Genomic DNA, 24601 nt, shown 5'->3' on the forward strand with positions numbered 1-24601 from the left:
TAAGATCCCTGTAATATAAGGAGCTGTAAGACCTGCTGACATGTACGGACCGCCGACAGGATACATAACCCCAACACACAGCAGGACTATAAGATCCCTGTAATGTAAGGAGCTGTAAGACCTGCTGACATGTACGGACGGCGGACAGGATACATAACCCCAACACACAGCAGGACTATAAGATCCCTGTAATGTAAGGAGCTGTAAGACCTGCTGACATGTGCGGACCGCCGACAGGATACATAACCCCAACACACAGCAGGACTATAAGATCCCTGTAATGTAAGGAGCTGTAAGACCTGCTGACATGTGCGGACCGCCGACAGGATACATAACCCCAACACACAGCAGGACTATAAGATCCCTGTAATGTGAGGAGCTGTAAGTCCTGCTGACATGTACGGACCGCAGACAGAATACATAACCCCAACACACAGCTGGACTATAAGATCCCTGTAATGTGAGGAGCTGTAAGACCTGCTGACATGTACGGACCGCGGACAGGATACAGATCCGCAACACACAGCAGGACTATAAGATCCCTGTAATGTAAGGAGCTGTAAGACCTGCTGACATCTACGGACCGCAGACAGGATACAGATCCCCAACACACAGCAGGAGTATAAGATCCCTGTAATGTAAGGAGCTGTAAGACCTGCTGACATGTACAGACCACCGACAGGATACATAACCCCAACACACAGCAGGACTATAAGATCCCTGTAATGTAAGGAGCTGTAAGACCTGCTGACATGTACGGACCGCAGACAGGATACAGATCCCCAACACACAGCAGGAGTATAAGATCCCTGTAATGTAAGGAGCTGTAAGACATGCTGACATGTACGGACCGCAGACAGAATACATAACCCCAACACACAGCAGGACTATAAGATCCCTGTAATGTAAGGAGCTGTAAGACCTGCTGACATGTACGGACCGCAGACAGGATACAGATCCCCAACACACAGCAGGAGTATAAGATCCCTGTAATGTAAGGAGCTGTAAGACCTGCTGACATGTACGGACCGCAGACAGGATACATAACCGCAACACACAGCAGGACTATAAGATCCCTGTAATGTAAGGAGCTGTAACACCTGCTGACATGTACGGACCGCGGACAGGATACATATCTCCAACACACAGCAGGACTATAAGATCCCTGTAATGTAAGGAGCTGTAAGACCTGCTGACATGTACAGACCGCAGACAGGATACAGATCCCCAACACACAGCAGGACTATAAGATCCCTGTAATGTAAGGAGCTGTAAGACCTGCTGACATGTACGGACCGCAGACAGGATACATAACCCCAACACACAGCAGGACTATAAGATCCCTGTAATGTAAGGAGCTGTAAGACCTGCTGACATGTACGGACCGCAGACAGGATATGGATCCCCAACACACAGCAGGACTATAAGATCCCTGAATGTAAGGAGCTGTAAGACCTGCTGACATGTACGGACCGCGGACAGGATACGGATCCCCAATACACAGCAGGACTATAAGATCCCTGTAATGTAAGGAGCTGTAAGACCTGCTGACATGTACGGACCGCGGACAGGATACAGATCCCCAATACACAGCAGGACTATAACATCCCTGTAATGTAAGGAGCTGTAAGACCTGCTGACATGTACGGACCGCAGACAGGATACAGATCCGCAACACACAGCAGGACTATAGGATCCCTGTAATGCAAGGAGCTGTAAGACCTGCTGACATGTACGGACCGCAGACAGGATACATAACCCCAACACACAGGACTATAAGATCCCTGTAATGTAAGGAGCTGTAAGACCTGCTGACATGTTCGGACCACGGACCGGATACATAACCCCAACACACAGTAGGACTATAAGATCCCTGTAATGTAAGGAGCTGTAACACCTGCTGACGTACGGACCGCCGACAGGCTACAGATCCCCAACACACAGCAGGGCTATAAGATCCCGGGGACATTCACATGTTCCATGTCTAATGTTGTGTACTTGATCCGGTGCAGTAAATGTCCTAGGGGGGGCCTTTATTTTGGGGAAACCGGACAAAAACTGAGAGTGAGGATGAGATCTTATACTACTAGAGATGAGCGAGCACCAAAATGCTCGGGTGCTCGTTACTTGAGACGGCATTTCCGCGATGCTCGAGGGTTCGTTTCGAGTAACGAACCCCATTGAAGTCAATGGGCGACCCGAGCATTTTTGTATATCGCCGATGCTCGCTAAGGTTTTCATTTGTGAAAATCTGGGCAATTCAAGAAAGTGATGGGAACGACACAGCAACGGATAGGGCAGGCGAGGGGCTACATGTTGGGCTGCATCTCAAGTTCCCAGGTCCCACTATTAAGCCACAATAGCGGCAAGAGTGCCCCCCCCCCCCCAACAACTTTTACTTCTGAAAAGCCCTCATTAGCAATGCATACCTTAGCTAAGCACCACACTACCTCCAACAAAGCACAATCACTGCCTGCATGACACTCCGCTGCCACTTCTCCTGTGTTACATGCTGCCCAACCCCCCCCCCCCCCACGACCCTGTGTCCACAGCACACACCAAAGTGTCCCTGCGCAGCCTTCAGCTGCCCTCATGCCACGCCACACTCATGTCTATTTATAAGTGCGTCTGCCATGAGGAGGAACCGCAGGCACACACTGCAGAGGGTTGGCACGGCTAGGCAGCGACCCTCTTTAAAAGGGGCGGGGCGATAGCCCACAATGCTGTACAGAAGCAATGAGAAATATAATCCTGTGCCACCGCCATCAAGAGCTACACACGTGGGCATAGCAATGGGGAACCTATGTGCCACACACTATTCATTCTGTCAAGGTGTCTGCATGCCCCAGTCAGACCGCATGCAGGTACAACTCCGCAATGGGAATTCCGTGTGCACCCACAGCATGGGTGGCTCCCTGGAACCCACCGGCTGTACATTAATATATCCCATTGCATTGCCCATCACAGCTGAGGTAATGTCGTGCTTAATGCAGGTGGGCTTCGGCCCACACTGCATGCCCCAGTCAGACTGGGGTTCTTTAGAAGTGGACACATGCAGTTACAACTCCCTGTGGACCGACAGCATGGGTGGCTCCCTGGAACCCACCGGCGGTACATAAATATATCCCATTGCAGTGCCCAACACAGCTGATGTAACGTCAGCTGTAATGCAGGTGGGCTAAAAATTAATTGGATTACACTGTAGGCGCGGGCCCCAAAAAATTGGTGTACCAACAGTACTAATGTACCTCAGAAAAATTGCCCATGCCCAACCAAGAGGGCAGGTGAAACCCATTAATCGCTTTGGTTAACGTGGCTTAATTGGTAACTAGGCCTGGAGGCAGCCCAGTTAAAATAAAAATTGGTTCAGGTGCAAGTTTCAACGCTTTAATGAGCATTGAAACGTATAAAAGACTGAGCCTTGTGGGCCTAAGAAAAATTGCCCGTTCGGCGTGATTACGTGAGGTTTCAGGAGGAGGAGCAGGAGGAGGAGGAGGAATATTATACACAGATTGATGAAGCAAAAATGTCCCCGTTTTTGATGGTGATAGAGAACAATGCTTCCATCCGCGGGTGCAGCCTACGTATTGCTTAGGTATCGCTGCTGTCCGCTGGTGGAGAAGAGAAGTCTGGGGAAATCCAGGCTTTGTTCATCTTGATGAGTGTAAGCCTGTCGGCACTGTCGGTTGACAGGTGGGTACGCTTATCTGTGATGATTCCCCCAGCCGCACTAAACACCCTCTCTGACAAGACGCTAGCCGCAGGACAAGCAAGCACCTCCAGGGCATACAGCGCGAGTTCAGGCCACGTGTCCAGCTTCGACACCCAGTAGTTGTAGGGGGCAGAGGCGTCACCGAGGACGGTCGTGCGATCGGCTACGTACTCCCTCACCATCCTTTTACAGTGCTCCCGCCGACTCAGCCTTGACTGGGGAGCGGTGACACAGTCTTGCTGGGGAGCCAGAAAGCTGTCAAAGGCCTTAGAGAGTGTTCCCCTGCCTGTGCTGTACATGCTGCCTGATCTCCGCGCCTCCCCTGCTACCTGGCCCTCGGAACTGCGCCTTCTGCCACTAGCGCTGTCAGATGGGAATTTTACCATCAGCTTGTCCGCCAGGGTCCTGTGGTATAGCATCACTCTCGAACCCCTTTGCTCTTCAGGAATGAGAGTGGAAAGGCTCTCCTTATACCGTGGGTCGAGCAGTGTGTACACCCAGTAATCCGTAGTGGCCAGAATGCGTGTAACGCGAGGGTCACGAGAAAGGCATCCTAACATGAAGTCAGCCATGTGTGCCAGGGTACCTGTACGCAACACATGGCTGTCCTCACTAGGAAGATCACTTTCAGGATCCTCCTCCTCCTCCTCCGGCCATACACGCTGAAAGGATGACAGGCAAGCAGCATGTGTACCCTCAGCAGTGGCCCAAGCTGTCTCTTCCCCTTCCTCCTCATGCTCCTCCCCCTCCTCCTCCTCAACGCGCTGAGATATAGACATGAGGGTGCTCTGACTATCCAGCGACATACTGTCTTCCCACGCCTCCGTTTCCGAGTGCAAAGCGTCTGCCTTTATGCTTTGCAGGGAACTTCTTAAGAGGCATAGCAGAGGAATGGTGACGCTAATGATTGCAGCATCCCCGCTCACCATCTGGGTAGACTCCTCAAAGTTTCCAAGGACCTGGCAGATGTCTGCCAACCAGGCCCACTCTTCTGTAAAGAATTGAGGAGGCTGACTCCCACTGCGCTGCCCATGTTGGAGTTGGTATTCCACTATAGCTCTACGCTGCTCATAGAGCCTGGCCAACATGTGGAGCGTAGAGTTCCACAGAGTGGGCACGTCGCACAGCAGTCGGTGCACTGGCAGATTAAACCGATGTTGCAGGGTCCGCAGGGTGGCAGCGTCCGTCTTGGAGTTGCGGAAATGTGCGCTCACCCGGCGCACCATTCCGAGCAGGTATGACAAGTGTGGGTAGCTTTTCAGAAACCGCTGAACCACCAAATTAAAGACATAGGCCAGGCATGGCACGTGCGTGAGGCTGCCGAGCTGCAGAGCCTCCACCAGGTTACGGCCGTTGTCACACACGACCATGCCCGGTTGGAGGCTCAGCGGCGCAAGCCAGCGGTCGGTCTGCTCTGTCAGACCCTGCAGTTCTTGGGCTGTGTGCCTCTTCTCTCCTAAGCTGAGTAGTTTCAGCACGGCCTGCTGACGCTTGCCCACCGCTGTGCTGCCACGCCGCGTGACACCGACTGCTGGCGACGTGCTGCTGCTGCTGACACATCTTGATTGCGAGACAGAGGTTGCGTTGGAGGAGGAGGAGGGTGGTTTAGTGGAGGAAGCATACACCGCCGCAGATACCAGCACCAAGCTGGGGCCCGCAATTCTGGGGGTGGGTAGGACGTGAGCGGTCCCAGGCTCTGACTCTGTCCCAGCCTCCACTAAATTCACCCAATGTGCCGTCAGGGAGATATAGTGGCCCTGCCCGCTTGTGCTTGTCCACGTGTCCGTTGTTAAGTGGACCTTGGCAGTAACCGCGTTGGTGAGGGCGCGTACAATGTTGCGGGAGACGTGGTCGTGCAGGGCTGGGACGGCACATCGAGAAAAGTAGTGGGAACTGGGAACCGAGTAGCGCGGGGCCGCCGCCATCATGCTTTTGAAAGCCTCCGTTTCCACAAGCCTATACGGCAGCATCTCCAGGCTGATCAATTTGGCAATGTGCACGTTTAACGCTTGAGCGTGCAGGTGCGTGGCGGCGTACTTGCGCTTGCACTCAAACAGTGGCGCTAGCGACGTCTGGATGCTGCGCTGAGAGACATTGCTGGATGGGGCCGAGGACAGCGGAGGTGAGGGTGTGGGTGCAGGCCAGGAGACGGTAGTGCCTGTGTCCTCAGAGGGGGGTTGGATCTCAGTGGCAGGTTGGGGCACAGGGGGAGAGGCAGTGGTGCAAACCGGAGGCGGTGAACGGCCTTCGTCCCACCTTGTGGGGTGCTTGGCCATCATATGCCTGCGCATGCTGGTGGTGGTGCCTCCCCAGCTGATCTTGGCGCGACAAAGGTTGCACACCACTGTTCGTCGGTCGTCAGGCGTCTCTGTGAAAAACTGCCACACCGTAGAGCACCTTGACCTCTGCAGGGTGGCATGGCGCGAGGGGGCGCTTTGGGAAAGAGTTGGTGGATTATTCGGTCTGGCCCTGCCTCTACCCCTGGCCACCGCACTGGCTCGGCCTGTGCCCACACCCTGACTTGGGCCTCCGCGTCCTTGCCCGCGTCCACGTCCTCTAGGCCTACCCCTACCCCTCAGCATGGTGTACTACCAGTAGTGCAGAAACAGAACGCTGTAATTAAATGTGCCGGTTATTGGCCTGTGGTTGGAGGCTGACTTCGCTTACCGAACGCACAGCAGAGCCAGGAAATAATTTTGCGCAAGCCTGCTGTAACACTTAGCTGGCTGCGTATGAATTAGGAGGGCAACTACACCCAGCACAGACCCAGTACACTGAGGACAGTCACAGGCAGCCCAAATAGATTTTTTTCCCCAAATGTTTTTGGAAAGGCCCACTGCCTATATTCAATAAATATGTCTTCTGTCCCTGCCTCACCACCACTACTGGCCCTGGAGTATGTATAATTACTGCAGGGCGCAATGCTCTGCACGGCCGATATACCAAAAAAAAAAAAGTGCAACACTGCAGAAAGCAGCCTCCACACTACTGCACACGGTTAGATGTGGCCCTAAGAAGGACCGTTGGGGTTCTTGAAGCCTAAAATAACTCCTAACGCTCTCCCTATAGCAGCTCCAGCACCAACAGTACTTTCCCTCCTCTATGTCAGAATAAATCTGAGGCGAGCCGTGGGAGGGGCCGATTTATATACTCGGGTGACACCTGATCTCGCCAGCCACTCATTGCAGGGCGGGTGGTATAGGGCTTGAACGTCGCAGGGGGAAGTTGTAATGCCTTCCCTGTCTTTCTATTGGCCAGAAAAGCGCGCTAACGTCTCAGAGATGAAAGTGAAAGTAACTCGAACATCGCGTGGGACTCGTCACGAGTAACGAGCATCTCGAACACGCTAATACTCGAACGAGTATCAAGCTCGGACGAGTACGTTCGCTCATCTCTAATCACCACTCAATTACAGGGGGAAAGATAGAATTACCTGTGGCAAAACATTTTTGTGGTCAGGGACACATCATAGAGCAGATGAGAGTTATCGTACTGAAGGGCAACTTCACATCATAGCATCACAGACGAATTTGGGAATACAGGATTCTTACATAAAAGGAAAATATGAAAGGTCTGAAGGAGGTCAAGAGGGATGTCCTCCTCCCAATCATTTTTTTTTTCTTTTTAAACTTCATAAAATTCAGAACTTGACTCGTAAAAATGTTGCCATCCAATAGGTGGTGCTGCATCTCCTTCCATGTGCAGGTCGAAGGAGAGATAAGACACATCCTAAAAATGTCACATTCCTGAGCTCAGTGGACTGATCAAGTATTTATGTCTCGGCTCAGTTTGTCTGTTGCTTTAAGTTTTGAGTGCAAAACAGCCTCAAATGTCTGCGTGTGAACATTTGTATTTCAATCAAGAGGGGCGCCCTCTCTGCATCTGTATATTATATATGAGTCCCATCCAAGCCACTTCCATTGTAGAATAAGGAAGGATCCATAGGTGATCCGAAAGCTGCTGTAACATCATGTATGTTTGTTGGCCATTAATAGGTCTCATATCTACAAGATGACTTGGCTTCTCTCACTGAGGACAATCACACTTTGCTCTACTGGCGACTCTGGAACAAACCACCTTTTTTTTGTTTTGTCTTAAGACTGAACTGCGGCCTTTATGTATGCTTGGAGCTGGGTGCTGCCATTGTTTTAAGAATCAGTCTTGTTCGTCTGATCTGGTTCTATTTGAGGAATGGTCACTTCAGATTGTGACATTTCCGGATAAATAACTCCATGCATTGCTATGTGAGATACTAACATTCAAGCCATAAATCCTACTAACTAGAAGGACAGGAGAGGGTCTGGGGGAACCAGAAGCATGCTGGACCTGGGATGGGGAGCGCCCTCTCACAGTGCGGTTCCCAAGAGGCCCCCTGTTCTCTGACTTCGCCGTTGCTTCTCCGGTTGATGCACAAAGCAGATAAGTATACCGAAGGCTCTTGGTGATGAGAGTATTCATGTAACCGATGTTTAAGAATTGTTTACACAACATATATCCAATATCACCGATTTTTATATAACTTGGATTTATTTTATCATTCATTCATTTGTAATAATACCTTGTGTTCCATCAGCCCGCTTGTCCTACTTTGAAGCCGTATCTGACCTTATTGTTTTCAAGTTGGTAAAGCATAAATGGCGCTGTGAACCGAATCCGCAGAAGGTTCAGTGGTTGATATTTAGCAAAATTCTGATAATCTGGAATTTTAAGAACTCTCTCTAATAATCCAGAGAATAGTGTGATATTGCATAAAATGTCTATTTTTAAGAAAAAGGATGTTTTGAGTGAATCTGTTGAGATTCCAGGGTGGGAGCAGGCTCCCCATAATACTTTGGCTACTGAGTGGTCACAACGTGTGGGTTTAAGTGAATCATGGGAAAGGTGTTTGGAGGATGGTGAACCAGAGAATGTGGTGGCGTGTTGGCAAAAAGTCACATTAAGGAAAGAAAAGGATTTCCTGAATGTGTGCAGACGGGGATGGATGTTGTTAGCAGCCTATCGTATACAATGAGAAGAGAAAGCGAGAATGGTGACAAGTGCAAGAATTAGAGAAGCAGCTGTGTAATGCAGAGAGCGCACTGAATATGGCACTGGAAATAACTGGGATTCTAGCAGTAGTGAAGAGGATGATGAGGGTTGGGGTGAACAAAAGAGAAGATTCCTTATCTGTTGAGGCTAAACCAGCGATTAGCAGAGAGGAGGTAGATACTCTTGGTAATGGTCAAGTTTACTAAGGCAATAGAAGATATTTCTGAACAAGATATAACGGATCTTTTTAGTAGATTTCAGCAGAAGTCAGGAGAAAGTTTAATAGCTTGTCTGGTACGCCTGTATGATCAGGGAGCGTCAGGGGTTAACTTGGAAGCACAGGATGTGAAGAAGTTTCACACCCTGGAATCCAATGCATCAGATGGAGGCGTATATTGGCGGCTGATGTATGCTCCTGTGAATAAGCCCTCAGTCATGGACCAAATGTCCAAACAAGGAGGGTTAACAGATGTGTCAGCTGCAGCAGCCCAGGGGTTAATGAGAAATGCCCCAGTGCAGCTGATTGGCCAATGATAGACAGAGGTCTAAGGTAAGAGATTGTATTCAGCGGATTAAAGAAGAGATGATGAAAGTAGCTATTGTTGTGGGACATGCCGATGAGATGATACAGATGCCTGTCCGGTGGGTGTGAGGAATAACGTTATTAGATGTGCCCCGCCAGCGGTGGGTGTGAGGGGTAACGTTATTAGATGTGCCCCGCCACCGTACAAGTCTGTTATCATGGCTTTATTGGTGAACCAGACAGCGCAGGAAACAGGAGCCGTCCTGGAGGGGGTCAGACAATTGGGAGACCGAGGAGAATGGGGGCCCTAGCAATACTCTACCAGAGAAACCGGAGATGGGGAGCCGAGTACTGGCGATAAGGCTCAGGTCACCAGGAAAGAAAGGTTGGTAACTTAAGCATATCCCATACTTATCATTTAATATTACTACAAACTGTTGCCATCCACTGATTCATTACATTGACTCAAGTCATATGTATTTTATTAGTCCAGCTGGATTATAAATTCCAATACTCTAAATAAAGCGAGAAGTGGGATCTTCATCCAATTGTTCTGGTACCTTTATTGGAACCTCCGGAGAGTTGTGCTGACACAGCAGATTTTTCTTTTAGCATATTCTACCCTCCCTCCATCGGTGGGTTAATCTGGGTGGCAGCACCTCCTGCTATCTACCATATCCAAGCTAAGCACTTTAAGACCAGGATATCTTCCCAGGCCTTTAGTCCCAATCTTCACTATGGGTTTGTTCCACTTCTCTCTCCACGTGGCAAGAGAGACGTCCGTCCTTCCATGTCGCCGGAACAACCCACTGCAGCGAGGCTTGATGATTAATATTCAGAGGTAACATCATTGAGGAAAGAGTTAAAACAGGAAAAGGAGGAGGAGTCACAGCAAGATGGAAATCCCAATCCTAATCGAAGAACTCAGGAGACTCAAGATGGCGTGAGCAGGAAGGAGATGTTGCCAGTCTTATTGAAAGATGGGGGGGATAGATGGGATCCGTACAGATAAGATGTGGAGGATGTATAAGAGGGGTTAGATGACCCGGGGAGAATCAGAGAGAGAACCACCTGATAGAACCCCAAATGCTCCAATGTGGGGAGATTACAAGGACTGTTCTCATCTGAGGTTTAATGTGATGCTTGCCTCGTTAGGTTATGTTTGGAGCTCTAGGATGATGATGTGCCGGCTGAGATAGCCGATTCTGCAAAAATACTCAAGTACCTTTTCTAATGATAGGTTTTATTTTGCAGAGCAGAAGCCAAGACTATTTGTTTGGGGGAGGGGATGCTAATATCTGTTGTGTTTGCAGGAATACAAGAGCAAAACCTTGGTCATTCATTGACCTGTGAGATCACCAAACAATGGATACAATAGATGGGGATCGCTTTGCTTCACTATCCCTTGTAAAACCAACCACAAATGTCTAAATTCAGACAAGGTTTTTTAAATTTCCATTTTTTGAACTCGTGTGTTGAAATAACAGTCGCAGAGGTTGTTCCTGCCGTTCAGCCGGGACACGGCCGTGGCTGTTTCAGGCCTCCACAAGTACAGCTTGTACACGCCGTCCTTGCTGCACTCATCCCTCTTCACCGCTCCTGCCTTCCTTCCACCACACTGAACGCTACAATGCTGACTGCACCGAGGGTTGGCCTTCCGCTACAGGGAGCTGAATTTCCCTACCTCAGCGGTGGATGTTGTCAGTTTGTCTTCACTCTCCAGCCCTCCTTGAAGATCTCCAGATTCAGTGACCCCCAACTCACACGGTCTGCAATAACATTGAGGGGTCTCTGCATGTGACCTGCAGCAAGATGGGTGGGGTTCTCTGCCCATGGCAAGATCAGTCCCAGCTTGTTTAGAAGATGTGGAGATCTACTGCCCCCCAGGCCAGAAGTCATGTTGGCTGCCTTCCCCTCGGATACACATGGAAGGGCTGTGTGAATAGCAAGTTCTCACAGATTGCATGTCAATGATGTTTGCTGTGTAGTGCAAGTGTCTCTATCACAGGTCTGGCTTGGGGCTAGAACCTTGTGTTGTAGCCACTACTGGAGTGTAGCGTGGTCAAGGAGTAGCCAGGGTCTGGTACACAAGATGGTGGTGCCGTACAGAAGGTTCAGGCAGCAGAGTAGTCAGGAGGGAGCCGTGGTCTGTTACACAAGATGGCAGTGTGGTGCAGAGGAGGCAGGAGATAGCCGAGGTCTGGTACACAAGATGGCGGTGCAGTACAGAGGGTCAGGCAGCAGAGTAGTCAGGAGGGAGCCAAGGTCCGGTATACAAGATGGCAGTGCACTACAAAGGGTTCAAGCAGTAGAGGAGTCAGGAGATAGCCAAGGTCTGGTACACAAGATGGGGGTGCAGTACAGTTGGTTCAGGGAGCAGAGTAGTCAGGAGGGGGCTGAGGTCTGGTACACAAGATGATGATCAAATGGTAAGAGGCAGGTCAGCAGGGAGGAAGCTTGATTACAGGCACAATAAATGCACAATGGTGCAGTGGAAGGGCCAGGCTTATATAAGAAATCTATTCGGGGCAGGGCGGAGCCAACCCAGGGAACTAAATCAGAAATACAGGAACCAGGCTAAGGGAGCTGTCCAGAAAGCTGAATATCTTAGCAGGGAAAACCACTGCTTGGGGCACAGGAGGTCCCAGGTTTGATCCCTGACAGTCTCGCTCTGGCTCTCCATCTTGATTTTTCCCTACCCAACCCCGTTGGGATATATTCGTTGAAAGCAAGCTCCATCAAGGCAGGACCATAGACTTTCTATCTACCACATCTCCACCCTTTGAGAGAGCCTTCTTGTTGGGGTGCAGTTTCAAATGCACAAGCCTTCTTCTTGTAGAGGTGTGTCCCTGGGTCAAAGAAACTGCATCTGAAGTTGCTGACATGAGGCCCAGAGCTCTGATGAGGGTTGTTTGTCCGTCGAGGGACTATCACGCCCTTTGCGGGAGTTAGGAGACTTCTCTGTAAGGGCACTTCCACAGTTACTGGAATATTCCACCACATGCATTAGACTATCACGCCACACAAAGATCTGCACCAAAATCTGCTTTTTAAGGTCGGTTTCACAAATTTTGTGCAAATATAAAACCCATTATTTTTAATAGCGTCATATACCCGAGCGGTGTTTTATGTCCTACCTTTTTGCATTCCTTGAAACGCATCGCCCATTGTTTTCAATTGGACAGTCAAACACATCACACGTCGCACATTGAAAACAATGGGAAACACTTGCCAATCCTCTTAACGTGCCTGAAAGACAGAAAGACCGCCTCACATCGATGTAAACAACGTAGGTTGGCAAGAGCAATATTGGGCAGAGTTTCTCGGCCCGATATGCTCCTTGCGTGTAGATAGCCTAACATGCAGAGTTTGACACAGATTTGCAAATGGCTAATTTCTGCCTCAAGTCTAAGTAAAAATCCAGGTGTTGGGTGTGCGGACTGATTCCTGAGCAGCATATTCCGGTACGTGTGAAAGCACTCTCTAGCCAACCGTGGAAGCCTCCTTGTAGCGGCAGGACAAATATCTGACTTGTTCCCATTTATAATCCTGCCATGCTGATGGAGGAAGGAGAGAGCAGCAGCAGATGGTTTACGAGTCTTTAGAAACCAATCCTGCAGGCAGGACCTCCGACATATTAATGACCAGTAAAAAACAATTGCAAACTGTGAACCGGCCGAGTAGCAATCCAACGAACAGTTAGCTCAGTCTGTAGGTCCGCTCGCTGATGCTGTGATCAGTCTGTGACCCATTATTCCCCCCCCCCCCCCCCCCCCCCGTGTCTGCATTCCTGTACGCAGTGCAGATACCAGGCGGCGAGGGCCAGGGTCACAGACTGTATGTGGCAACCGGAGGACTGGATCTACAGAGCAAGTCTGGAGGTCCACTATGGGTTGGGTCACCTTTACTACTGGGACAATGTTGGAAGTCACTATTAGGACAACATTTCATGCTTCAACCCAGGCACCATAAAGACTTGTGGCGCCCCTGCTGAGTACAGCTCCACGCTGGGGTGCAATTTGCAGGTATTTCCTGGGAGAATTAGTCGGTTGTGAAAGTAGGTGTCCTTCAGGTTCAAGGTGGCCATATAAGCTCCTCGCTGCAGAAGGACAAAGACCAAATTGATCATTGCGATGCGAAATTTCTTCTTCCAAAAATAAAGAATGAAGTTGATGATGGTCCATGAAGGTTTTGGTACTACAAGCAGTATAGACCTCCTTTTTTAAGTAATGAATAGATCTTCAAGGAGCCTTTTCTGCAAGTTCTCCAAGATAGAACATTCTAGAGCTTCTCACAGGGAAGGCAATTTGTCTGAACAAGTTTGTGTAGTGGAAGACATGAAATCTATGGAATACCCTGACTAGATGATATTTAGGAGCCCAGTGGGATAACAAGGAGAGGAAGAGCAGATAGATGAGGAAAGTCGAGATAGTGAAAAGGAAATGATGGAGATAGGGATGACCGGCATCAGTTGGGTGAGAGGAGATAACCGTCACCAGCGCGGTGAGGGGAGAGATGGTGATGACCGGCACCAGCGGGGTGAGGGCAGAGATGGTGATGACCGGCACCAGCAGGGTGAGGGCAGAGATGGTGATGACCGGCACCAGCCGGGCGAGGGGAAAGACGACGACTGGCACCATCGGGGCGAGAGGAAAGAAGACGACCGGCACCAGCGGGGTGAGAGGAAAGAAGACGACCGGCACCAGCGGGGTGAGAGGAAAGAAGACGACCGGCACCAGCGGGGTGAGAGGAGAGGAGATGACTTCTGTAGTGTTCATTTTTCTCTCCTTCTACCCAATAATTGAAGACCAGAACTCCAGATTTCAAACACAAATTCAATAAATTTACAGACAAGTCACAAACAGTACACAAAAGGGGCGAGGGCAGAGATGGTGATGACCGGCACCGGCCGGGCGAGGGGAGAGATGGTGATGACCGGCACGGGCGGGGCGAGGGCAGAGATGGTGATGACCAGCAGCGGCTGGGCGAGGGCAGAGATGGTGCTGACCGGCACCAGCGGGGCGAGGGCAGAGATGGTGATGACCGGCACCAGCGGGGTGCGGGCAGAGATGGTGATGACCGGCACCAGCGGGGCGAGGGGAGAGATGGTGATGACCGGCACCAGCGGGGTGAGGAGAAAGACGACGACCGGCACCAGCGGGGTGAGGGGAAAGACGACGACCGGCAGCAGCGGGGTGAGGGGAAAGACGACGACCGGCAGCAGCGGGGTGAGGGGAAAGACGACGACCGGCAGCAGCGGGGTGAGGGGAAAGACGACGACCGGCAGCAGCGGGGTGAGGGGAAAGACGACGACCGGCAGCAGCGGGGTGAGGGGAAAGACGACGACCGGCAGCAGCGGGGTGAGGGGAAAGACGACGACCGGCAGCAGCGGGGTGAGGGGAAAGACGACGACCGGCAGCAGCGGGGTGAGGGGAAAGAAGACGACCGGCACCAGCGGGGTGAGGGGAAAGAAGACGACCGGCACCAGCGGGGTGAGGGGAAAGAAGACGACCGGCACCAGCGGGGTGAGGGGAAAGAAGACGACCGGCACCAGCGGGGTGAGAGGAAAGAAGACGACCGGCACCAGCGGGGTGAGAGGAGAGGAGAGGAGACGACTGGCACCAGCGGAGTAAGAGGAGAGGAGACGACTTCTGTAGTGTTCATTTTTCTCTCTTTCTACCCAATAATTGAAGACCAGAACTCCAGATTTCAAACACAAATTCAATAAATTTACAAACAAGTCACAAACAGTACACAAAAGGGGCGAGGGCAGAGATGGTGATGAACGGCACCAGCGGGGCGAGGGCAGAGATGGTGATGACCGGCACCGGCCGGGCGAGGGGAGAGATGGTGACGACCGGCACCGGCCGGGCGAGGGGAGAGATGGTGACGACCGGCACCGGCCGGGCGAGGGGAGAGATGGTGATGACCGGCACCAGCCGGGCGAGGGGAGAGACGACGACCGGCACCAGCGGGGTGAGAGGAAAGAAGACGACCGGCACCATCGGGGTGAGAGGAAAGAAAACGACCGGCACCATCGGGGTGAGAGGAAAGAAAGCGACCGGCACCATCGGGGTGAGAGGAGAGGAGACGACTTCTGTAGTGTTCATTTTTCTCTCTTTCTACCCAACAATTGAAGACCAGAACTCCAGATTTCAAACACAAATTCAATAAATTTACAGACAAGTCACAAACAGTACACAAAAGACGCCAATATATAAGATTTACAGCTTAAAACGGAGTCGTTGTGTAAACCGAGGCAGACGTGAGGTGTCAGGAACCTCCCAGGACAGCAGGGTGCTGAAAAGTCTCTACGCCTAGAAGACGCAGCGCCCACTGGTGGTTGCTTTCTATAGTACAAGTGGAGGCTGCACTCTGCATCATCCCCACAACACAGGGACCCCACTAGAGAGCCTCCACCTATAGCTGCAGTACAGTCTGTACAACAGGAGCTGATCCCATCCAAGTCGGGCTTTAGACTTTCTACCAAATCTGAATCACATCAGGTCTTATACTAGTCACAGCTAGAGCTGCGCTCAGAATTCAGGCAGATATCCCCTATTGAGAGACAGCTGTAAACACCACCTTACAGAATGCACTGCAGCAGAGGAGGTCTTCACCAACAGGCGGACTTCAGATCTACCAATAAACCACCATAATGGCCACTGCAACTCTGGACATGACTGGAGTATATCAGAAAGTGTAGCTCTGGATGTGACTAGAACCAGAATAGGAAGGAAAGCACCCCGGCTGCTGCCCATCCACCAACTAGCAGCATCTTGGCTCGTCTGTCCCTACAGCACTCGCTCACTGAGACAAAGCGCCCAGAAAAAAGGCTCCCGTGACATTTGGCAAATGACTGGGTTCACAGGGCAGTGACCGCGTATTGCACCTTACATATACTGTTGACAGAAGTATTGGCCCCACCAGTCCTGCGCTGGCAATGTGTGAGTGTTAGGTATAAAAGACATGATCACACAGGAGATCCCAGTACAGAAACCATCAGATGCCCCTGGTTGTATAGCTGACAACGGGGTCTGGTGGGGGGATGTCACCAGTTGTAGAGCTGACAACGGGGTCTGGTGGTGGGATGTCACCAGGTGTAGAGCTGACAACGGGGTCTGGTGGGGGAATGTCACCAGGTGTAGAGCTGACAACTGGGTCTGGTGGGGGGGATGTCACCAGGTGTAGAGCTGACAACGGGGTCTGGTGGGGGAATGTCACCAGGTGTAGAGCTGACAACTGGGTCTGGTGGGGGGATATCACCAGGTGTAGAGCTGACAATGGGGTCTGATGGGGGAATGTCACCAGGTGTAGAGCTGACAACGGGGTCTGGTGGGGGGGATGTCACCAGGTGTGGAGACGAAAAAGGGGTATGGCTGGGGGATGTCACCAGGTGCAGAGCTAACAACGGGGTCTGGTGGGGGGATGTCACCTGGTGTAGAGCTGACAACAGGGTCTGGTGGGGGGATATCACCAGGTGTAGAGCTGACAATGGGGTCTGATGGGGGAATGTCACCAGGTGTAGAGCTGACAACGGGGTCTGGTGGGGGGATATCACCAGGTGTAGAGCTGACAATGGGGTCTGATGGGGGAATGTCACCAGGTGTAGAGCTGACAACGGGGTCTGGTGGGGGGGATGTCACCAGGTGTAGAACTGACAACGGGGTCTGGCGGGGGGATATCACCAGGTGTAGAGCTGACAACGGGGTCTGGTGGTGGGATGTCACCAGGTGTAGAGCTGACAATGGGGTCTGATGGGGGAATGTCACCAGGTCTAGAGCTGACAACGGGGTCTGGCGGGGGGGGATGTCACCAGGTGTAGAGCTGACAACGGGGTCTGGCAGGGGGATGTCACCAGGTGTAGAACTGACAACGGGGTCTGGAAGGGGATGTCACCAGGTGTAGAGCTGACACCGGGGTCTGGCGGGGGGGGGGGGGGGGGGGATATCACCAGGTGTAGAGCTGACAACGGGGTCTGGCTGGGGGATGTCACCAGGTGTAGAGCTGACAACGGGCTCTGGCGGGGGGATGTCACCAGGTGTAGAGCTGACAACGGGGTCTGGCGGGGGGATGGCACCAGGTGTAGAGCTGACAACGCGGTCTGGTGGGGGGATGTCACCAGGTGTAGAGCCGACAACGCGGTCTGGTGGGGGGATGTCACCAGGTGTAGAGCAGACAACGGGGTCTGGTAGTGGGATGTCACCAGGTGTAGAGCTGACAACGGGGTCTGGTCGGGAGAGGTTACCAGGTGTAGAGCTCTCAATGGGGTCTGGTGGAGGGATGACACCAGATGTAGAGCTGACAACGGGGTCTGGTGGTGGGAGGTCACCAGGTGTAGAGCTGACAATGGGGTCTGATCGGGGAATGTCACCAGGTGTAGAGCTGACAACGGGGTTTGGCTGGGGGATGTCACCGGGTGTAGAGCTGACAACGGGGTCTGGTGGGGGGATGTCACCAGATGTAGAGCTGACAACGGGGTCTGGTGGTGGGATGTCACCAGGTGTAGAGATGACAACAGGGTCTGGCAGGGGGATGCCACCAACCAAACCGTACAGGACAATGTTGCTCCTTGGAGACCATCCGGTGTGTGCGGTGCCGCCACGTTCAGGGAGACCTCGTAAACTGATAGAACGTGGACATCGAAGCCTTGTAGGAGTTGTGAAGACATCACACACATCGTCTGACCTCACTCAGGGGATCTCACAGGACATTGGGACATCAATTAGTATCAGAACCCTCCATAGGGAACAGCATGTGATGGGTTACCATGGATGAGCGGTGGCACACATCACAGCGGTGCCTGCGATGAGGCTTGGAGCTACGGACTGTAAGTAAGTGGAAGCAAGTGTTGTGAATGAATCACAGTACACCATCTTCCGGTTGGATGGCCGCACTTGGGTGTGGCAGTTGCTTGCAGAGGTTTCTACGTGACAGCATTGTCCTAACAGTTAAGTTTAGAGGAGGTTCTGTTATGGTGAGGAAGGTTTCTGGTGGCAAGGACAAGGACCACTGGTTATAGTGAAGTCCACCCTCACCACCAATGGGGACAGAGACATCCCGGACAACATGGCATCACCTCCCCTCTGGTAATACTCTGGTACAGCTCTGTGTCTCCGCCAACATGACCGAGCGCCCATGTCATACGGCACGGAGGGTGGGGGAGCAGAACATTTGCAGCCTTGTCAGGATCTCAATCCCGAGTGGGATGAACTAAAACGCCATATCCGTGCGCCCAACAGACCCAGGCGGCCAACACCAGATTGGAAAATGGGGAGAAAATGGAATTTAATCCCCGTCTATGTGCGACCCAATACTTCTGTCAACATAGTGTACAGCCCTGGGGGACATGTGGTTAGTTCAGGGGATTTAGTGTCAGACATGATGGGGAGAACAGCACCAATGCAGGAGGTTATCACAGTCTCATGTGTGCAAACTGGAGTCTAAACAGCTGGGAGCAGAGCGATGCCAGGCAGTGGGCGAAGTGCAGGAGGAGAGGAAGTGCCTACCCACCCCTAAGCAGTAGCTGCCCAGGCTCAGGGCAGGACGAGACCCCCCTCAATGCACAGCGGGTGAACAGTTATCGATGTGGAGCATCAGGTTCCTGAAGGATAAAGATGGATAACGACGCCCCTGCTAAGTCTGCTCCTGGCGTGCCCCCTACAGTGGCTTGGGCACCGAGCTGGCAGCCATCGTGCCCCACTTAGCCCTGTGTGTACTCAAAGGAGGAGCTCAGGACATCAGCGTGGACCTTCTGGTGCTTGATGAGCTCGGACCTCCAGCGGTAGCTCTTGCCACACTCGCTGCAGGGGTACGGCCTCTCCCCGGTGTGTGTCTTGACGTGGGTGGTGAGGTGCTGCCGCTGTACAAAGCACTTGCCGCACTGCTTACACTTATAGGGCCGCTCGCCTGTGTGTATGCGTTTGTGGATGAGTAAGGCCGTACGGCGACGGAATATTTTGCCACATTCATTACACAAGTTCGGTTTGTCGCCGCCCTGGTGGCTTCTCTGATGCTTCAGCAGATCCGAGCTCCGTGCAAAACGTTTCTCACACTGATTACACGAGAAGAGTTTCTCCCGTGGCAGCCGGCGCTGGTCCAGGAAGTGCAAGCTCGGCCGGAAGCCTCGGAGAACGTCGCTGGAGGTGTGCGGCTCGTCACCAGGGAAGTCTCTCCCCTCGCACACCGGGTCCGCACCAAGCTGGAGGTGGTCTTTAGAGTCCGAAGACATCTCCAGCTCCTCCGCAAGCTTCTCTGGACTCGTCTCCTTCCCGTTCTTACTGATCCACACCTCACCTGTCCGGAGAAAAGAAATCCACTTATGTTACATCTTATACTCCAGTCACATCCAGAGCAGCAGTTACATCATGCCTAGACAATGCTTCATCTCTTATGGGGTGGCCCTTCTGAAGACACCAATGGTCATGGAGATACGCGTGGGGTTCAGCATAGTCTCCTGCCACCCGATGGGCCTTAATCATATGATGTGTATCTGCCGTCTGGTGTGATATGGTGTCATCTACACCACACGGCATCACAGGATTGAAGTCACTGACTTGATTCGCTGTCAGAAGAGGCCAAGGGGGGCACAATATAGAACCTCTGCACTATGATGGCCGAGAGCTTCCCCACAAGTCAGCACTACCAGACAACGGCATCACTCACCCAGCGATATCAGCGAGTCGGCGCTGTCCTTCATCATGTTTCGGTACAGATCCTTCTGCCATTCCTCCAGATCTTTCCACTCCTCCGAGAAACACACAGCAACGTCATCAAAGGTCACGGCAGCCTGATAGAGAAGCGAAGGGGGCATCATCATAAGAGACCGGCCCACACTGTGACATCACACATATCATACAAGAGGAGGAGCTACAGAGATATGTTATGTGGAGTATCTATCACAGTCCTTTATTTCAGAAAGGGGATCACAGTCCTGTATGATATGGAGGGGGAGGGGGAGGGATCTAACAGTCCTGTATGATATAGAGGGCGAGTGGGAGGGATCTAACACAGTCCTGTATGATATAGAGGGGGGTGGTAAGGATCTAACACAGTCCTGTATGATATAGAGGGGGAGATCTAACACAGTCCTGTATGATATAGAGGGGGGTGGGAAGGATCTATCACAGTCCTGTATGATATAGAGGGGGAGCTATATCACAGTCCTGTATGATATAGAGGGGGAGCTATATCACAGTCCTGTATGATATAGAGGGGCAGATCTATCACAGTCCTGTATGATATAGAGGGGGAGCTATATCACAGTCCTGTATGATATAGAGGGGCAGATCTATCACAGTCCTGTATGATATAGAGGGGGGTGGGAAGGATCTATCACAGTCCTGTATGATATAGAGGGGGAGCTATATCACAGTCCTGTATGATATAGAAGGGGAGATCTATCACAGTCCTGTATGATATAGAGGGGGAGATCTATCACAGTCCTGTATGATATAGAGGGGGAGATCTATCACAGTCCTGTATGATATAGAGGGGGAGATCTATCACAGTCCTGTATGATATAGAGGGGGAGATCTATCACAGTCCTGTATGATATAGAGGGGGAGATCTATCACAGTCCTGTATGATATAGAGGGGGAGATCTATCACAGTCCTGTATGATATAGAGGGGGAGATCTATCACAGTCCTGTATGATATAGAGGGGGAGATCTATCACAGTCCTGTATGATATAGAGGGGGAGTGGGAGGGATCTAACACAGTCCTGTATGATATAGAGGGGGGTGGGAAGGATCTATCACAGTCCTGTATGATATAGAGGGGGAGCTATATCACAGTCCTGTATGATATAGAGGGGGAGATCTATCACAGTCCTGTATGATATAGAGGGGGAGATCTATCACAGTCCTGTATGATATAGAGGGGGAGATCTATCACAGTCCTGTATGATATAGAGGGGGGTGGGAGGGATCTAACACAGTCCTGTATGATATAGAAGGGGGTGGGAGGGATCTAACACAGTCCTGTATGATATAGAGGGGGAGTGGGAGGGATCTAACACAGTCCTGTATGATATAGAGGGGGAGATCTATCACAGTCCTGTATGATATAGAGGGGGAGCTATATCACAGTCCTGTATAATATAGAGGGGGAGATCTATCACAGTCCTGTATGATATAGAGGGGGAGATCTATCACAGTCCTGTATGATATAGAGGGGGAGATCTATCACAGTCCTGTATGATATAGAGGGGGAGTGGGAGGGATCTAACACAGTCCTGTATGATATAGAGGGGGGTGGGAAGGATCTATCACAGTCCTGTATGATATAGAGGGGGAGCTATATCACAGTCCTGTATGATATAGAGGGGGAGATCTATCACAGTCCTGTATGATATAGAGGGGGAGATCTATCACAGTCCTGTATGATATAGAGTGGGGTGGGAGGGATCTAACACAGTCCTGTATGATATAGAGGGGGGTGGGAGGGATCTAACACAGTCCTGTATGATATAGAGGGGGAGTGGGAGGGATCTAACACAGTCCTGTATGATATAGAGGGGAAGATCCATCACAGTGCTGTATATGAGCGGAGGTCTATCACATTCTTGTAGGATATGTTGTGTTTGTGGAATGACGGGGGGGAGGGGTAACAGTCCCAGATTAGCCTCCTGTATCATACGGAGGGGAGATCGATCAGCCTTGTATGATACTGAGAGGGAGGTTTCACACTCTTGGATGATATGGATGGGAAGTCTATCACAGTCCTGTGTTACATGGAGGGGGGGGGGATCTATCACAGTCCTTTATTATATGGGGGAGGGTAATCTATGACAGTCTAGAATGATATGGGGGGGGGGAAGCTATTAAAGCCCCAAATGATATAGGGGAAGTGTGGGGTAAATCTATGACAGTCCTATATTATATGGCGGGGTCTATCAGGGTCCGCACCTCGTTGCTGTGCACCCTCTGGTGCTTCAGCAGCTCGGACCTCCAGCGGTAGCTCTTCCCGCACAGGGCACATGGGAAGGGCTTCTCCCCGGTGTGGGTCTTCAGGTGGGTGGTGAGGTGCTGCCGCTGCACGAAGCTCTTGCCACACTGGGCGCACTGGTACGGCCGCTCTCCGGTGTGGATGCGCTCGTGGATGAGCAGCGAGGTGTTGCGTCTGAAGCATTTGCCGCACTGGTTGCAGACGTACGGCCGCTCTCCCAGGTGACTTCTCTGGTGTCGCGCCAGATCGGAGGTTCTTAGGAAAGTCTTGTCGCATTGGGTGCAGGGGTGGAGCCTCTCCTGGGAGGTGCGGACGGGGCACACCCCCTTCTCGGGAGCAGACGCTTCCCCTTCGGGCTGCCCGCCATGGTGGGCATCGGTGATGGCCTTCCAATCGTCATCTGAGGGGGAAAGAGGAGAATAAGCTGGGGGACACAGAAGGGTCGCTGCACTCCGCTCACCCCCCAGTTACAAGTGGATCTTTCTGGGTGAAGGTCTGAAAACGCTATGAGACACCCTGCGACTCCCAGCATGCCCCAACAACCAGCCGGGCTCTCATCTCCATGCACTGATTCCAATCTACTGCTCCCTGTTATCAGGCAATCCCATAGGGACTGATGCCGACCCGCCATTCCCCCCGGGACCCCCGATACAACGTGATCAGTGTCATCATCTCACTTAGAAAGTTTTCTTTCTCCGTCTTGCAGGTGGGATCAGCCACGGACAGAAGACACTGCGGGAGAGAAGACATCAGTCAGTGCGCCGGTCAATGAGGCGCTGAACGCACAGCTCCGCCCCCGCTCAGTGCTCAATCACAGGGGCAGTCCTATGTAAGGGCTCGTTCACTTCCACATACTCTAGTCCGTGTGTCCCAAGCCCCGTTACAGCCATGTGAACCCGTTCCGCAGGCCAGCCCGCGCAGATTTTCTTCTGTATGTGAATTTGAAATCCAGGTGTGGAAAACCCAGCATTGCCATGTGACCCGTAGGGGGCGCCGCGCAGGAACCTGTGATGGTGAAAGGGACTGCGAATCCACAGTATGCTCAAGGGCAGATTCACAGGAGCCGTGGATGTAGAGGCAGAGTCTGCACCGACCCCGCTGTGAGAACGCATCATTAACCCCTTAGTGACACCCTATTTTGGTCCAAAGGACACGGTTTTGGGCCCAAATTTTCAAAAGTGGTAACTTCTTATCCTTCCGTCCCCACAGACATATGAGGGTATTTTGTGTGGCGAGTCGTAGGTAAGGGCACCATTTTGGGGTCCATATGATGCATTGCAGAACTTATTAATATATTTTTTTTTGGGGGGGAGGGGGGGAAACATCAATTTTGCTGGTTGTTTTTTTTCTATAGTGTTAATAACAAAATTGTATCTTTTTTTAGGTTTTTCCACTTTTGCATAGTAAAAACCCTTTTTTGGTGGTGGTGGATCTAAACATTTGTTTTGCATCGCTGCAGCCAGCGTCCCAGAACGTTTGTTCCCCGGGACGAGCCGTCGCTTTTATTGGTACCATTTTGGGATACATACGGCTTTTTTGACCACTTTCATTGTGACAGCACTTTGGCTCCTTTAACAGCCGTGCAGGATGTAGACGAGTGGGTTTTGTTTACATTTTTTTCCTAAACTGATGGGAAGAGCCGCCCTCGGGCTTCGTTTACATGCCACAATCAACACTGATCACAACATGTAAGGGGTTAACAGCGGGGATCGGTTAATCACCACCAGCTCCGCTTCCCATCCACAGGACATGAGTCTACGCACTGAAGCAAGAACCGTTTCACACTGCTGAGGGCTCGTTACTATGTATCGGTGAAGGTAAGAACTAGCACAGAAGAGAGATTTGTGCTGCTAAGGCCTCCTTCCCACGAACGGATTTCCGCCGCGTAATTCGCGGCGAAAATCCGCTGCGTTGCCCCCTGCTATTAGGTTCTATTGAACCTAATAGCACAATGCTCACGATGCGTAATTCCAGCGCGGAATTACGCATCGCGATTTCTCCCGTCCTCACCCGCAGCATGCTCTATTTTCTGCGGGTGAGGACGGGCTGTACGCACTGACGGCTTCCATTGCAGTCAATGGAAGCCGTCCGTTCACGCTATCTCCCGCTGTAACCAGCGGGAGATAGCGTGAAAAAACGCTTTCCCGCCCACCGCCGCGCGTCATATGACGCCAAATGACGCGGCCGGCCGCGTCACGTGACACGGCCGGCCATGCACGTGACACGGCTGGTGACGCGGCGGTGGTGGGCGGTGACGGGCGGTGACGCGGCGGTGGTGGGCGGGGAAGCGATTTCACGCTATCTCCCGCAGGTAAGTATAGGGGCTCTGGGGGGCGCCGTGACGGGCTTCACTGCGTAATATTACGCGGCGGACCCCGTCACGCTCGT

General features: G+C 51.8%; 1 protein-coding gene across 1 annotated transcript in view; it reads right to left on the reverse strand.

Annotated features, from left to right (window-relative positions):
- Positions 1-24601, reverse strand: part of LOC136607491 (uncharacterized) — a 67033-nt gene that overhangs the window by 26424 nt on the left and 16008 nt on the right. Inside the window, exons 9-15 of the mRNA XM_066589043.1 lie at positions 22891-22945; positions 22174-22613; positions 19929-20052; positions 18972-19559; positions 14170-14939; positions 13760-14053; positions 13231-13362 (exon numbers count right to left, since the gene is read on the reverse strand). Of these exons, the coding sequence (XP_066445140.1) occupies positions 13231-13362; positions 13760-14053; positions 14170-14939; positions 18972-19559; positions 19929-20052; positions 22174-22613; positions 22891-22945 (2403 nt within the window). The remainder of the gene's footprint in view (positions 1-13230; positions 13363-13759; positions 14054-14169; positions 14940-18971; positions 19560-19928; positions 20053-22173; positions 22614-22890; positions 22946-24601) is intronic.

This window comes from Eleutherodactylus coqui, chromosome 1 (genome assembly GCF_035609145.1).
Source record: "Eleutherodactylus coqui strain aEleCoq1 chromosome 1, aEleCoq1.hap1, whole genome shotgun sequence".
NCBI lineage: Eukaryota > Metazoa > Chordata > Amphibia > Anura > Eleutherodactylidae > Eleutherodactylus > Eleutherodactylus coqui.